The sequence below is a fragment of the Ambystoma mexicanum genome, chromosome 2q (genome assembly GCF_040938575.1).
Source record: "Ambystoma mexicanum isolate Mex_15411 chromosome 2q, UKY_AmexF1_1, whole genome shotgun sequence".
Taxonomy (NCBI): domain Eukaryota; kingdom Metazoa; phylum Chordata; class Amphibia; order Caudata; family Ambystomatidae; genus Ambystoma; species Ambystoma mexicanum.
In genome coordinates this window covers 1,210,948,493-1,210,965,810 of record NC_090924.1, presented here as the reverse complement: position 1 = coordinate 1,210,965,810, position 17,318 = coordinate 1,210,948,493, and the positions used below count along the sequence as shown (strand labels likewise).

Sequence of the window (17,318 nt, the reverse complement as noted above, 5' to 3'; positions counted from 1 at the left end):
TACATGCGCCCAGGCTATTCGCGCGTGCAACTTCCCGCGCACCCCTGAAATACACGCGCCCAGGCTATTCGCGTGTGGAACTTCCCGCGCACCCCTGATATACACGCGCCCCCAGGCTATTCGCGTGTGGAACTTCCCGCGCACCCCTGAAATACACGCGCCCAGGCTATTCGCATGTGGAACTTCCCGCGCACCCCTGAAATACACGCGCCCCCAGGCTATTCGCGTGTGGAACTTCCCGCGCACCCCTGATATACACGCGCCCAGGCTATTCGCGTGTGCAACTTCCCGCGCACCCCTGAAATACACGCGCCCAGGCTATTCGCGTGTGGAACTTCCCGCGCACCCCTGATATACACGCGCCCCCAGGCTATTCGCGTGTGGAACTTCCCACGCACCCCTGAAATACACGCGCCCAGGCTATTCGCGTGTGGAACTTCCCGCGCACCCCTGAAATACACGCGCCCAGGCTATTCGCGTGTGGAACTTCCCGCGCACCCCTGAAATACACGCGCCCCCAGGCTATTCGCGTGTGGAACTTCCCGCGCACCCCTGATATACACGCGCCCAGGCTATTCGCGTGTGGAACTTCCCGCGCACCCCTGGAATACACGCGCACCCAGGCTATTCGCGTGTGGAACTTCCCGCGCACCCCTGAAATACACGCGCCCAGGCTATTCGCGTGTGGAACTTCACGCGCACCCCTGGAATACACGCGCCCCCAGGCTATTCGCGTGTGGAACTTCCCGCGCACCCCTGAAATACACGCGCCCCCAGGCTATTCGCGTGTGGAACTTCACGCGCACCCCTGGAATACACGTAGCCGGCTCCCCCAGGCCCGATCGCGTGAGGAACTTCACGCGAACCCCTGTAATACACGTAGCCCGCTACCCCAGGCCCGATCGCGTGAGGAACTTCACGCAAACCCCTGTAATACACGTAGCCCGCTCCCCCAGGCCCGATCGTGTGTGAAACTTCACGCGAACCCCTGAAATACACGTAGCACGCTCCCCCAGGCCCGATCGCGTGAGGAACTTCACGCGAACCCCTGTAATACACGTAGCCCGCTCCCCCAGACCCGATCGTGTGTGAAACTTCACGCGAACCCCTGAAATACACATAGCCCGCTCCCCCAGGCCCGATCGCGTGAATAACTTCACGCGAACCCCTGTGATGCACGTACCCTGCTGAAATCGCGTGTTAGACTTCCCGCGCACCCCGGTATACACGCACACGTATTTTTTGTCAGCGGGTGTCCGTGTTTGTGGGTACCCCTTTGCACGTCATTTTTCCTGGAGGGCCACAGTATGGGACATTCATCATGGCAGTATATAGGTGCTATTTGTTGGCGCACCTTTTGGCGCACATTTCTTACAGCCGCAGAGACGCTACCGCCTGCTTTCTTGTGGCGGTCGTGTTTGTGCCTGTGCGCTGGTTTGAGCGTGCGCTTTTTTGCCCTATTCTATTCCATGAATACGTGTTGTAGGCGAGCGTGTGGGCGTTCCGCGCACTTGTGCCCTGTACTTCCCCCGTGACGCCCACGTTTTGACAAGTTGTTCCCCATTCCGAGTGTTACGCCCGTGTTCCGCCTACTTTTGTTGCGTGCGCCGCGCTATGTGCGAATTTCGCTGTGCCCTGTGCGATTTTCGCTGTGACCTGGCGCACGCTGTTAGATGGCCTGTGCGCCAATGTGCGCCGCGCACTTTTTTATCGCACATCCGCTGGTTTTCTCGCGCACGGCCTTCCATGAATCGATGTGCGCTGCTTTTCGTGCGATTTTCGCAATTGCACTGCGATTTTCGCTATTCCACTGCGATTCGCACGTTTTTGCCCACTTGCGCCGCGCTAATTATTCCATGAATCGGCCTCTTAGTCTCTAAAATATTATGATTTGGAAAAAAAAATGTCTTATAATTGTATCTTCTTTTTTTGTTAAAATAAGAACGCAAATGTTTTGACTATAAAATGTATATGCCACCCCACTATATCAATGGTGGGGAAGAAATGTCTACGAATAGGTATTGCCGCTTTCCTTTGTCATGCTAGGAGAAAGAAAACCTGGAGACTGGCCAAGGAGGATGATCCGGGGACTGGGAGCAGAGACCCGAGGGGCCTGGGGTACCGCCCAATATTCCCATCAGGACCGGCGAGGAGAACCCAACGATCCAACTGGGTGGAGGAAAAGATGCTGAACTGTGCCATCTACAGAATTGGAAGAAGATAATGCGGTCATACCAGCGCAAGGGCTCAAAACCTCATTTGCACCCGACTTCCCCTCGACTTGAATCAATGCGCAGTCGGGCGGGGGGATTTGTCAAGGGTTTTGACCCATGTTGAATCAATAGACTGGGTAGATGTGGGGATGAGCTGTCGCCGCCAATTATTCTATCCCAGAACAAACTAAATCAATAGACTGGGTGGATTTGGGGATGAGCTATCGCCGCCCACATTCACGCCAGAATAGGAGAACTGCGCAGTTGGCACGGGACCACTCCAAAGATACAACCTTCTTGTGGGGGGTTCCACATCACCACTCTACTGTAAGGATGCCATCAAAACAATGTTAAGCAAGGGCCTAAACCCACAAATTGAGAACTCTTCTCAGCAGGCCCCAGCATCCTTGAAATCATTTGCAAACTATTCCACAGCCGGGCGAGCTGTCTGAATTCTTTTGCCAAGAACTTGTGCCGGAACCGCAGACCAGACCCAGGCCGCTGTGAGCAGAACCAGAGATCCGGATCGCTGTGAGCAGAACCGGTGCCTGATTGACCCGCCGAGCAGAGAGAACCGAAGTCCAGTCCAGTTGACCAGATCCGTGACGAGGCCCATTCATTTCAAAATTAGGAGTGAGTATCCGCCAGAACTGTGCAGAACCCAATCTCTTAGTTAAAATAATCTAATCCAAACTATTTTAACCTAAGTAGAACTGCCTCCTAGTAATCCTGTCATCTGTCATTCTAAAGCTGCGAGTTGTCATCTGTCATCCTAACGCTGCAAACTGTCATTTTGAGTTTTACTTTAAATCCGAAAATCTACCTTTCTTAAATCGTCCGTATCTCTTGAACCGTTTGGGCTAGGAACGAAATTCTACTCCTTATACTTTTACGCAATCGCGATTCACGCACTCGCAAAATTTACCGCGATTTGCGATTTGGCTTAATTTCTCCACTTGTCAAAATAGCAGCTCCATTCTTTCATTTGTTAAAATCTGTTTGCAACCTGGTAGTTACGCATAGAGCATTGCTAACGTGAGCCTGAACTAATATAAAGTATCTCTCCCTCACCCTGAATCTCTAGAGGGAATTAAAATCAGTTAGCACATTTTCCCATCCATTGCCATCACATTTAAAAGCATTTTGGGCCTGTGTTTCAAACCTCTACCTGTTTTCCTCTAAGCTTGCTGGGGGGGAACTGCATTTCATATTGCATTTTGTTGGGATTCTTGAAGACTGTGTGCTCTCTTTCCATTTCTTACATTGCATAGGTGGGGAGTGAATTGTCAAGGAAAAGTGCTTACATTGTCTTTTGTTGAAGCCATATCAAGTTATCTTCTGTACTGCATTTCATTCATCATTGCGTTTCCTTGAACGATATAAAGCATTCTTTCCCACCTTATTCTTCTGTTCCTATTCATAAATTACCTCTTGCTGATTACTGCTCATATTCACAAGTGTAATATCCATTATCAATTTATTTATAGAAGTGTGATATATATATATATATTGTTTAAACTTTCAAATAAACCTTTTAATTTGCAAAACAAACCTACTTCTTGGCTCAGTGGGGTTAGGGGTATTCTAAAAGGGGGGGTGTTATACAAGGGTTGTCATCCAGAGTACTGAACTGGACATAAAAATACATCAATAAGGGTTTTCCTCAGCACCCCAGACTAGACATTGACTTAGCTGTAGTGTTGATTGAATATCGCTTACAGCTCAACACTGCAGACATGTCATCCAAAGGTTTTGCCGCCCGAACCTCTGATTATATAGTCTCAGAAGTGTGGACGTAGCAAACGTGCTACGTTTCATCAGGCAGTGTCTCCTGCACACCTGCGTCGCTCAACACCGTGGACTTGTCCTGCAAGGGCTTTGCTGCAGAGGGTCTGAACCTCGGATTATATAGGCTCGGACGCGTGGATGTAGCAAGCGTGCTACGTTTCATCAGGCCGCGTCTCCTGTGCACCTGCGTCGCTCAAGACTGCAGACTTGTCCTGCAAGGGCTTTGGTCACAAGGTTAGAATAAGCAATAGGTCTAGGTATTGTATAGATTTACCTATAGTGCTAATGACGACGCCCAATCACAGCCTAAGGATTTGTGAATAACCTGTAAAATATGTTGTTAATTCACCTCTTATAATTACTATAAATTCAGCCATTTTTAGTGCCCATGTTGAATGTCTTTTTGATAATTCCCAAGCCTAATCTGTGTGTGTGTGAACTAAATATTTTATTTTTCTCATATCTCCTGCATTATTTTTGGCTCATTGGATTGATTTGTATTATTCGATTTGGGACTTTGCTTACACAACCTGGGTTAGAGATCATATGAAGAGATCGCCAACCTTGGTTAGAGGAAGCAGGTAGCATTACAGCCTCTCACTGTGTTCCCAGTACTGAGAATTAGACAGGAAATATGGTTTAAGAATAGTATTACACTTTGTTTACAGACTAAAACAGAATGTGGAGGCAAAACTCAACATCTAAAGTATGAGGATGATAGTGACTACACGCATTAGGCTGTAATGTGAGTTAATGGGGCAGTCCCCTTGTAGCAACAGGTTAACTGAGAAGTGACATGCCCTCTTACTCCAAAGGGAGTCTGTCAAAGAAATATTCAGTCTCACCAAGGTCTAGGAGCAAACTGAATAATCCTAACCAAAGGGTTCCAAATGTTCTAAGAAAAGATAGCAGTGGCAATCAAGGAGGATGTCATCACTCCTCCCATTGCTGGAAATGGTGCTTCTGGGTGGATCTAGTGCAACCTGCTGGGGCTTGCAGAAAAGGCATTCCCCTATTCATGCCATTCAACTCTTGCTTTGCTTGGGGTTCTCTCTGGGCTCCTTTCCCACCATGATTATTCCTGTGTTCTTCTTGTCCCCCAGGTTAGCCATACCATATTGCTCTTCCACCCACCATTGCACTTTCCCCTGGACCAAGGGCACTTCCTTCACATCATTGCTTAAAGGGGTGGCATCTCATTCTCTCCCTGTCCTAAGATGGTCCACCACAACCCCCCTATCTAGCCATCAAGACCCTTCTCCCCTCTTCTGATATCTCTTTTCTTACAACTCCCAACAACACTGCTTCCTCTGAGGTTATCTCTCCTTCAGAGTCTAACGGTGCCTTGAATCCCAGACTTCTCCTTTTTCCTCTCCACAGCTTACCTCTTCTCATAGATCTTGACTATCATCCTGCTCCATAACGCACATGTTCAGTTTGCTTGCTTTGGGCAACAAAGGAAACAAAGTAACAGAATACTCTCCAGTGGAGAGTGGAAGCTGAATCCTTGTTCTTTTTAATGGGAAGGCTTTGCCCTTAATGCAAGGGGTTTGGATCTGGCTGAGGGGACCTTCAGATTGGCAAGAGAGAGTCATCCATTCCTAACAGAGGGAGGGAAATGTAAGTGAGTACCCAGAAGCTGGAAGTGTGGGTTTTTTGGGTGAGGTCAGAGGTGGGAGTGGGGGACGAGCACCTGTACCAAACTGTCTATCACCACTTAATAAATAAAAACATTAATAACATGACTCCTGACCTCCGCCCTAAGGTTATGATATCGGACTCCTCCCCTGCCTGTTTCAAATTTATTAATATCTCCATCCTTGAGGTAGAAAAAGTTATTCTGTCACTTAAGCCATCTAACTGCCAGGCCAATCTCTGCCCGGCCCAGCTTATAAAGGATGCCGCGATAGATCTCGCCCCATTCATTTCCAAACTCATCAACGCCTCATTTGTATCCGGCACTATCCCCTCCAACCTCAAGCCATCCTGGGTGCTCCTACTGTTAAAAAAGTAAACTCTAGACCCCCTTATACGAAACTAACTACTGACCCATTATGACAGTACCCTTCCTGTTAAAAATACTAGACACGGTTGCCTACCTTGAAATCCATAAATATCTGGAACTTCACCAACTCCTTAGAGCTCGACAATCAGGCTTCCGACCTCAACACGGAACAGACACAGCCCTTATTAACTTGAAAACCCAAGTTGAGGAGCTAAGGGACAATGGGAAAACAGCCCTCCTTCTCCACCTTGACCTCTCGGCTGCATTCGACCTCGTGGACCACAAGTTCTTATGTAGCCACCTAGACTCAGCTGCCCATTTCTCCAAAGAAGCCATTGCCTGGATTGAGTCCTTCTTAAGTGACAGGACCATGTGGGTCTTCTCCCCCTTAGCAGCGGCAGACCCCATCCATGGGGGACCTATGGGGTTCCCCAGGGCTCCTGCGTCTCCCCCACACCGTACAACTTTTTCACCAAGGCCCTTTTCGATGATCTGGACCATCTTGGTATCACCTACACCAACTATGCAGATGATACTCAGATTCTCCTCCCTCTTTCTGGGGATTATGTTAAGGATTTGGCCTTGTTGAATAGAGTGTACCTCATCATCCAGGTATGGATGGCGACCCACGGTTTATGCCTAAATGAGGACAAAACTGAGATCATCATCCTGGGTACCCCTACCAACATCAACAAACTCAGTCAGGATTAATCATCCTTCACCATTTATGGTAACCTCATTAAAGTCGCCAAGGAGGTAAAGACCATTGGCTTCTACCTTGACTCCATGCTTTCCTTCACCAAACAAGTGAATTCCTTTGCCTCGGCCACCGCCTACACTTGTAAGCTTATTAGAACCGGCAAACCCTTCCTATCCAATGACAGTTGCATTATCCTATATCGGAGCTAATAAAGCAATCATCCAGAGGATACAAGTCCTTCAAAATAATGCCCTTAGAGCAGCCCTCGGCGTGGCTAGAAGAACTCGTATATCTGAGATTAGACGCCAAAACAACTGGTTATCAACCTAAAATAAAATCCAGCTAAAAACTGCATCCCTCACCCACAAAACCCTGAACAACGCTGCCCCTAGCTATCTGACGCACCGATTCTGCTGAAGAAACTTCACCAGACCCACGAGACGAGCTAACACCAACTGCCTTACCATCCCCAGATTTCAGCTATCGAAAGTCGGCGGCTGCAGTTACCCTGTCAAAGCGGCCCAACATTGGAACTCCTTGCCACCTTCAATTAGAGAAGACCAACCTTACCTCAACTTCAGACTGAACCACATCAACTGCCCGCTCATCCCCTTGCCTCATTGAATTTATTGACCCACACCTATTGACTGCACCTTCACTTCACCTATTTACTGTACCTTTACATGACTTCTTCTACCTGCATACTTATATATGCTCCCTAGTGTATGTATTGATGTATACCTGCTTCTGTGCCTGTAATCTTCATTCTGTACTATGTACTATTTCTGTTCAACCTGCGTAATGTCCTGTAACCTAAGCTTTGCATATACTTGTGCCCTGATACCCTCGGGTCTGGCGCGCAGTACAAATGAATAAACAAACAAACAAACAAACAGGCTGGGGGACAGAGGGAGTGACAGCTTGTGGAGGAGATCCGTGGAGCAGGTGAGGTATTGGCTTAGGAGTGGAAGTGATTTTGCACAGTGAGTGTGTGCATTTGTGTGACTAGTGAGCAGAGAAGTTATTGCAAGGAATGTAAACTGAATGGGTCAGGGTAAAATTAGGGTGTTTGAGTAGTAGTGGGGTAGTGGGAGGTGGTGAGTTGTACTGGAAGGAGGAGTATAGCAGTCTGGAGAAGGGGAGTAATAGTGTGGAGGAGGGAAGTATTGGAGGGAAAGAGGAGTAATGAAGGGAAGGTGGAGGATAGGTAACCGCAAAGGGCAGAAGCAAGATCAGGTATTGATATTGAGATTTTATTTGTATCGTTAAGGGAGGGGAACAGGGGAGACCAAAACAATGATCTTACTAGGCCCAATGACATTGAGAACGCACAAGTGCATGGGAGAGGGGGAGGGGCAAAGTGCATGGAAGGGGGGAGAAGTGAAAACTGCGGAGCAAAGGAGAAACAGATAAATAATAATAAATAAATCAATAATAAACATAACAAACAGGGGTCGTGCAGCCAGCAATTGGCAAGTGCTGGGTTTAAGGCAGCAGACAGGGTAGGTCTGATAAGTGCAGGAAGAAAAAGGGCCAGGGGACTGTATGGGTACAGATCCAGACCCCAGTGCAAGGAGTGCCCAGGAGGCAGTGCGGGTGGGTGGCAGGGTGAACAGGTACCTGGGCCCGGAGGACAGAGGGTGGCCAGGTGCACAGTGCCAAGAGAGAACAGATCAGTAGGGGATAGGGGGAGCGAAGACCGAAGCAAAGAGCAAGGTCTTGGGGTGCTTACGAAACCGGGGATGGTTTTCCTCAAGTTTTAGAGTGGCAGGGAGGCTGTTCCAGAGGGAGGCACCAGCCGAAGACAGAGATCTACCCCCAGCCTGTTTCTTTGAAAAACGACTGACCCTGAGTGAGTTAGAGGTAGAGAAGCGAAGAGCTCGAGAGGGGAGATATTTTCGGAGGGATAGCTGAAGGTATTTTGGACCCAGGCCCCAGAAAACCTTGTGGACAATTCAGAGGGTTTTCATTTGAATCCTTGCATCCGCTGGGAGCCAATGGAGAGATGTCAGAGCTGGAGAGATACGATCCCATGGCTTGAGGCCAAGGACAAGTCTTGCAGTCCTGTTCTGGATTAGTTGCAGAGGGCGGAGAGTAGAGGCAGGTAGATTTAGAAAGAGGCTCTTACAATAGTCCAACCTAGAGAGAACCAGAGCTTGGGGGACCATGAAGTGGTGAAGTGAAGTGAAATATCGAGGTGACTTCAGAATGAAGGGAGGAGTGACTGGGGATTGATCAGAGTACAGAGGGAGAGTTGAGTGTGGACTTACAAGGACAGTCTCACTCAAACCAGAGTAAGTGTACGTCTTTATTACAGTTATCTTTAGAACACGAACACTCAGAGAGAATGTGGAGAGTTCTGAAGTCCCGGGGGGAGCTAAGATAGCTGGAGCTTTTTGTAGCATAAGACAGTGTTTTTTGTCGGTAGGGTCAAAATTAGATAGCACTAACCAGGTGTTACAGATGTCTGGGTTAAGGTGGTGGATTGTACAGAGATGAGAGAAAAGGAATAAAAACCTGTAAACTGTCTCTAAGGCAAGTACTTTCTGTGGCGTATAGTGTCAGAAGTGTGAGTCTACATACCGCTGATACATAGGTCTACCATTGCCATCTGAGATTTTGAGAGTGATGAGACTAAAAAGCATGGCATGACTTCCCACCAGGGTCCGCAGTGGGGTTGCTGGTTGTGATCTGTATGCTGATGAAGAAGTGACAATCCTGTCTTGGTGACAAGCCTTGTTTCCGACTAGTTGGAGAATGGAAATACCAAAAGGAACCAACGCTAGAGTGGCCCCGAAGCCACGGTTAGCCCTAGAGCATTCCCTGGTGGTTGGAGAAGGGGTAATAGATTCAGACTATCGTGGCAAGGTCAAAGTTCACCTGATGAAGTTCAAAATCAACCTCCTTCATTCTGAAACAAGGGCAACCTAAGGCACAACTTGTTTGCAAAGAAGTGCTCATTCCGACAGTAAGGAAGTTGTAACCTTGGAACCAACACACTGAGCAGAAACTGGATTTGAGGAGATGACAGAAACTCAAGAACTGACAGACCAGTCCAAGATCACTTAAGACTGGCCTCAGTCATTTTTGCAGAGACACAGTGGATGGACCCGATTCTCAACCATGCAATGAAGAATCTAGTTTCAGAAGCAGAGAGACAAATATTGAAAACCCCACATTTTGTCGAGAAGCGAGGGCTCCTATACCATATAATTATATACCCCAACTACCACCAACTGCTGGTGCAGAACCCCTTCCAAAGAGAGATGCTAGTTAACCCATTCCAATCTTACAGCTGGCAATTTAGGGCTATAGAAAACCCAGAAGACCATGCATATGCAGAAATCAAACAATTTTGTGCATGCTGACCGACCTGTTAAAATACTTCACCATATGATTTATCTAGGGCTCCACTGTAACCATTATAGAGGTGCCTATTCGCTGGATCACTTTGGATACAGTCGGACCCAAAGGACCATAGAGATGTGGAAATAAATATATCCTTATTGTGGTCGACTGTAGCACCTGATATACAGAGGTCTTTCCCATGCAAAGTAACACCACCAATGCCATACTAAAGGTACCCATACCGGTTTTCACAGGGCTGGGCTTTTGCAACAGAAATCTTGACTGACAGAGAGGCAGTTTTATCTCCCAACTAATGGGTGAGATGAAGGAACTAATGAAGATCCGTACTGCACGTACATGCTCTTATCATCCACAAACTGATGGTCTGGTATAAAGGTTTCAGAAGACCTAAAAGCAGATTCTCAAAAACTAGTGGCAAAAGACAGGTTGAACTGAGATGACCGAATTCCTTTGGCCCTTTTCGCTGTAAAGAAGATCCCCCAGGCATCAGCACGGTTTTCACCATTTGAATTGGTTTATGTGGAAAATCCAAGATGGGTTATGACATACTGAGCATAGAGTAGAACAGCCCTAATGGCTGAAAAACCAGTGATCACACAATAATAAAAAATACGCAAGAATATATGGAATATATATGGAATATATGGAAAAGGCCCATCGATTGGTGAGTACTCACAAGAAAGAGCTTTCCACAAAGCACCTGACTAGAGACCTTTCAAGTGGGAGACAAAGTAATGGTCTTGTTGCCTATGGCACAAATCAAGCTGCTGGCCAGGTGGCATGGGCCTTAGACAATCACTGAACATGTTTTCCACTTAATCTATGAAGTACAACAGGGACATTGTGGAAACCATCACGATTATACCATATTAATAATCATACGGCCTGAAAATAGTAATCCAATCCCCCCCTACTATTGATATTATATGCAAATAATTCCAGAGAAAGTCCACTACTTCTTGAAGTATGTGGGGTGGCCATCCGACAAAGAATAAGCATCCGAGAACATTAAGAATTCACCCATTGGATCAGAGGGTATTCCAACTTCTTTTCTACAACACAAGGACGAGCCCAAGGAAATGTACACCGGATCATAACACCCCCAGTAAAAGTAGTCTGGTGGAAGCTATACCAACTACTAGGAAGCCCTGAAACAGATAATCCACGAGGAGCTGTGGAAAAACATTGGTCTAATAGTGAATGGTCACCTCTGTCACACTGCTACCCAAACCGGACCAGAGCTGGAGGTTCTGAATAGACCTCCAATGCCTGAATGAGTTCTCACAGTTTGATGCCTACACCATGCTGTAAATAGACAATTTTACTGCTACGTCAAATTATAAGTATGGGCCATGGAGTGGAAGATTTACCTCTGGGAAAATCCTGGAGATAAATGCTGCCACTCACTGCTGAAAAATCATCAGAATTGGTGGAATTATCGCAGCAAAAATTCCACAGTGGCGGAAATTCCACCACTGTAATTCTGCCAAAAAAGCCCCTTTGAGTCCTATGGACTCAAATAAAATGGTGAATTACACCGCCACCACCACTTCCATTGGCAATTCTGCAGACCAAGTGGTGGTAACAGTAATTTAGCTGGGTGGTATTCCAGTGGATTTACCGCCAGAATATTACCCACCTCGTAATGAGGTATATTATACAGTTCATACTGGAAGAACACTTGCAGCATCTTACAGCTGTCTTCAATCAGCTATGGAAGGTCCATCTAACGGTGAACCCTGGAAGCGTCATCTAGCCCAATCCACAAGAAATATTTGTGCTTAAAGGTGGGGAACGGGAAATTGCAGTAAAAAAGCATCAAATTGAGGTCATACATATTGTCCAGAGACCTGTAATGAAGGAGGACATGCAAGCTATTTTAGATCTGGTGGGGTATTACAAATGATTCATACTGAGGTTCTCTGAATCTGCATGTCCTTTAACTGACAGATTGAAAAAGGAACAACCCAACTCCATACAACGAGAGGATCTAGGCCAAAGAGTTTTCAACAAGCTTCAATATTTCTGACATGTCTCATACTGGTCATGTCAGACTTCACCAAAAGGTTCATCCTATAGATAGATTCCTCAGCTGTTGGCTTGGGAGGTCTATTTTCCCTGATGGAAGATGGGGAAGGGAAGTCCATCATTTAAAGAAGTCAAAACCTCTACTCAAGAGAGATGAACTACGTGATAGTTGAACTAGAGGGTCTAGCAATTCAATTGGGCAGATACAGTCTATGACATTGTTTAACCAAATGGAAGTTCTTGACTGATCATACACCTCTGGTCTGCATGGGCCAGTACAAGGTCAATAATTCTGGGTCCTTAGATGGTTCTTGGACTTATAGCCATTTTCAGTCATTGTTGAACATCGGGCAGGGACTGTAGGATAATTCCTAACACTTTCCTGCAGGATCGTAGCTAAACATATATACTGTGCATTTATCTTTAGATGCAAACTAAAAACAAGACACATTAATAACCACCATGCGCTTTCACAATTAGACTCTTTTATATTCACTCAGAAAGAACAGATAGACAACCAAACATTTTGGTATAGTGGTAAGCATAGAAACATAGGTGGTAAGTGTTTGTATGGACATATGAGAAAAACAAAACAGGAAAACACATTTTACAGCAACAAAGATTGTTCCTCTAGATAGCATAATAGATCAAAAGTAAGTAGCTTCTCTCTGACCTGAAACCTCGTAACTGGCACTTCTGGCTATGAAAGCACTAAACTGTGAAACAGTTTCAGATCTCAGTTTCTCCCCTAGCCTCACGTTAGATTCACAAAATTATGATATTGTGACCCCTTCTGCGTTAAAAAATCAGGCTAATTCATCGGTCCCTTGGTACCTCAGAAGAAGAGGAAGATATGCCTTCTGTGTCAGTTCTACACTGGGCCAAATTACAATACCCTGCAAAAAGTGTTCATAACTGATTGATTGATTGATTGATTGATTGATTATTGCCCTGTTTATACTCACACTAGACTCTTTGCTTTTTCGGCTCAAACTTGTCAGGCCCTTTTCTCTTCCAAGTAGGATCAACCCGTCTCTGCCAGAACACTGCCCCAGCTCAATACGCCCTTCCAAGGACTGCAGCTACACCGGTCTCCAGAGACAGCTATGCAGAGTTGCCCCTCCTTGCTCTTGCCCATTCAACTCCCCACTATCACCCCTGGAGTTAGCTGCAGAGGCCAAGCAAGATCCCAAGAAGCCACAGAAAGCACTCGGCAGATATCTCTCACAAGGAACAACCAAACAGCCAACCACCCGACCTTCTGCCTTTCTCCCCCTCTTAAACCTTTTCCATAGAAAATGGCTCTCCACCTATGTATTCAACTACATGTATAAAAATGAAAATGTGTGTATGGTTTGTGGCTTCTCGTATGTTCTCAATACAATTCCACACCATTTCACCAATCTGCATCAAATTTCTGCACAGTCACCTGTTAGAACCTTCGGGACATTACTGGCTACATGACATCCCGACACGCCACCTTGTCCCCAAGATTTCAGCAAAAGTCTCTGGGTTCATGGGTTTGTGGCTTCGCTTATGTTCCGAATGCAATTCCAAACCGTTTCACCAATCTGCAACACATTTTGTACAGTCCTGTTAGGACCCTCCAGACATTACTGGCTAAATGACATTTGGACACCCCACCCCATTCCACAGATTTCAGGATTTCATAAAAAGTCAACATTTGTTTGTGGGTTTGTTGGCTTTTGGCTTAGAAAAGTGCTGTTGGTTGCACAGTTACCTGTACCCATGAGGGAATGAAAGCCAGGCAACACCGTGTATATCAGCTGGTATGTTTTATTTATCATTTTCCAGTCTCTTTCATGTCATCATTACCTCATGCCAGAACTTTCCAGAACTCATGCTGCCTCTGACTCTGCACATGTAACATTCGAACACTCGCTAAATGACCTTTGGCCAGTGTTTGGCTTTACACCTCCCCCATACTAATTGTTAGTGCCCAATGTCACCCCCCTTTGTTATCTCTAATACCCAATGTTAGTACCAATGTAACCCAATACACACAGCATGATTTAGCTCCTAGCCTTTTCTACAAGACAAAACAAGCTAATGTAGATTTTTCCCCCCTGCCCCAAAGATAGCAAGGAGGGGGAATTATAGGAAGACCTACAATAAAAAGGTGGGGGGGGGTGTGACAAGAGTTGACAGGAACCCCTCTGAACCAGGGGTTGGATGCATACCATGAAGTAATCCAGAGGAGCAATCCAGAGCCAGTCCTACCCCTGAGGTGAACAGTGGCAGCATAGAGGGTTCCTATTCCTGGCCCCCTTCCCTTGTGTCAATATGTTTGCATGCCTCTCGTCACAGATTCCAGCCCTTTGTCTTTCTCTTAATTTCTCAGAATGAAGATCTTAGCAGTTACCAGATGGCTGAAAAGATCAACAAAACACACACGCGCGTGGCTGAAAAGATCAACAAAACACACACGCGCGCGCACACACATTCTCTCTCTCTCTCTCTCTCTCTCTCTCTCTCTCTCTCTCTCTCTCTCTCTCTCTCTCTCTCTCTTCCCCCCTCCTCCCCCCTCTCTCCCCTCCCCCCCCAAGGCTGAAAGAAAGAGTACCGCACAGTAAACAAAATACGCAAGATTGTAGGGCACCACAACACAGAGAGCCCCCAGCTGCACCAGACAACCACCCTGGTAAAGGGAATACCCAAAGAACTTGCAGTGTCACCGGGCTTCACCAGGGAGTTTGTGCTGAACCCAAAAAGCCTTCTCGACACCGAAGATCATTGAGGGAGCAGTACCCACCCTCCCTAACAAGATTTACTGGGAGCCCACATTACTCAGGGCACAGCAACTCGACATGAACATTGGCACTCCCAGGCCACCAAACACAGTACACAGTGATCCCATGCAGAGAGCGAGGGGGTTTAGCCCCCTTTTGACATTTTTTCAATGCATGTACATGCCCCAGTTGGGAAAGTCAGGGCCAGATTGACCAGGGAGAGTCATGCAATCCGAAAAAAGCGGGGAGGACCCAGAAGCAGGAAGTGTGGGTTTTTGGGTGAGGTGAGAGGTGGTGGCGGAGGACAACCAAGAGACCACCTGGCAGAAGGAGGGAGTGGTGGTTTCTTGGAGCAGGTGAGGTATTACCTTACAACTGTAATTGGTTCTGCAGTGTTAGAGTACATTTTTGTGTGACGATTAGGGAGACATATTAGTGTAAGGATTGAATGTGAACTGGATGGTACAAGGTGAAAGGTGAATGTGAGTAGTGGGAGGAGGATATTGGTATAGGGAGGAAGAGAGTATTAGTGGGAGGATGTCAGTAGTGGTGGGAGGAGGAGAGTAGTAGTAAGAAGAGAGGATTAATAGTGGGGGCGTGAGTAGTAGTGAGAGTAGTAGGATGAGGATGAGAGTGATAGTGGGGTGAAGAGATTACTAGTGTGAGGAGGAGAGTAGTAGTCTGGAGGAGTGTAGTCATAGTGTGAGAGATGGATGTACAAGAGGCGAAGAGGAATAGTGAAGAAGGTGGGGCGAGATCTAACATTAGTGGGTGGAGGCAAGATCAGGAGGAGTGAAACATTGAGCTGACATCAGAATGGATGGAGGAGTGACGGGATGGATCAGAGTAGAGAGGGAGAGTGGCCATTCAATGATAGCCTGACTCAAACTAGAGTAAGTGTAAGGCACTATCCCAGTTCCTATTAGAAATCTAACACTTGGATAGAATAGGGAGAGTACACAATCATGGCAGACAAGTATACACAAACAAACTCATATCGGTTTTGGAGATGTGGTAATTGCAGCTTGAACAAAGTCACAGATGCTTATTAACTGTAGCAGTTACAATGCATTGACTGAATGACAAAGGGAGACCCCTGTAAATTCCACTGATCATGTTGCTGCCATATTATCTGTCTACTTGAACAGACACATTGCTTAGCTGGCCATATCTCTCTGTATGGCCACTTGAACATAACCAGGAATTAACTACCCCATTCCCCATCAGTAGTGCTGTTTGACCACCACTCGAATTCCACTTCCTGTGCTCTTCTCCACATTTAGCCCACTGCACTTCTACCTGTTTATCATTTCTCTCTAGCTTCATTCATTGCATGTTTCTTGGTCTATGTTTCGTATGGCCTTCCCACCTTTACTATGTACACACTCAAAGCTTGATCATCTCCCTACCTCCCATGGCACTATTTCAATGACCCTCTACTTGTATATTTAATTAGTATTTCTCTTTAGTTCGAAGCACTTGCCATCTGAGGTTAATGTTATCTTTGCAAGTCACATTTTGTTTCTGTTTATTTTGTTTTTTTCCGGATATATCTCATAATTCTGACACCCTCATAAACTGGCACACAATTTGTTCTCTGCAGTATGCTATTGTACAGGCACCCTTCATGGGAATGCTTCGACATATGTAAATGTGTTATTGTAAGTCATTTCTAATCGAGATTGACATCCTTGTTCTTCAAATAATTTTAGATACAAATACAAATATTTTTACAGTTTCTTCTAGGCCACTCCAAGCAGAAACCCCAAACCAAGAGACTCCTGTCTGCACCCTCTGTGCTGGTTGTCTCTCTTTTTTCAGTACATGTGAAGATACTTCTCCCTACCCATTAGATGTGGCTGGGAGTGGGACCAACTCATACACATAATTTCTTATATACTCAGTCACATGGGCCAATAAACATACAACTCACAGAGAGTTACGAAGAAGCAGTGTTACTGTAATCATTCCAACTAAGTAAATGACAACATCAGGCTTACCATAGAATATGCCTGTGACTGCCCCCAGGAAGCTCTTCATCTTATACAATGCCTGAGGAAAAAGAAAAGGAGGAGACAGATGAAAAGAGATCACCAGAGGGGGACGGGGAACTTGCATGGTTCATATGGATCCTAAACAAGCCTCTGATCTGGCACGCGTCAACAACTGCATGGTTTTTGCATTGGTGAATGTGTACTGGCCTATTCATATCCAAATTTAAATATCATCAATATTATTAGAAAAATGTCCATACGATTGTGATATCAATAATGCACCCTTTGTAGGTTGATCTGTCTGGATATGCCTAATGCTATACCTCTGCTCTGTGTATAAGATATAAAACTATAACTATGGAGAAACCATCAGAAAGAGAGAGAGCCAGAGATATAGAGCGGTAGGTGGAAGAGAGAAATATCCAGACATAGGTATATATGTGTATAACCATATACTAGGTAAGGGGTTGA

General features: G+C 46.1%; 1 protein-coding gene across 2 annotated transcripts in view; it reads right to left on the bottom strand.

Moving 5' to 3' along the window:
- The window catches only part of LOC138569074 (uncharacterized), a 510,565-nt gene that overhangs the window by 352,719 nt on the left and 140,528 nt on the right, over positions 1–17,318 (bottom strand). For both annotated transcript variants that reach the window (XM_069646755.1, XM_069646756.1), the window contains exon 2: positions 16,854–16,905. In XM_069646755.1, coding sequence (XP_069502856.1) covers positions 16,854–16,905 — 52 coding nt within the window. The remainder of the gene's footprint in view (positions 1–16,853; positions 16,906–17,318) is intronic.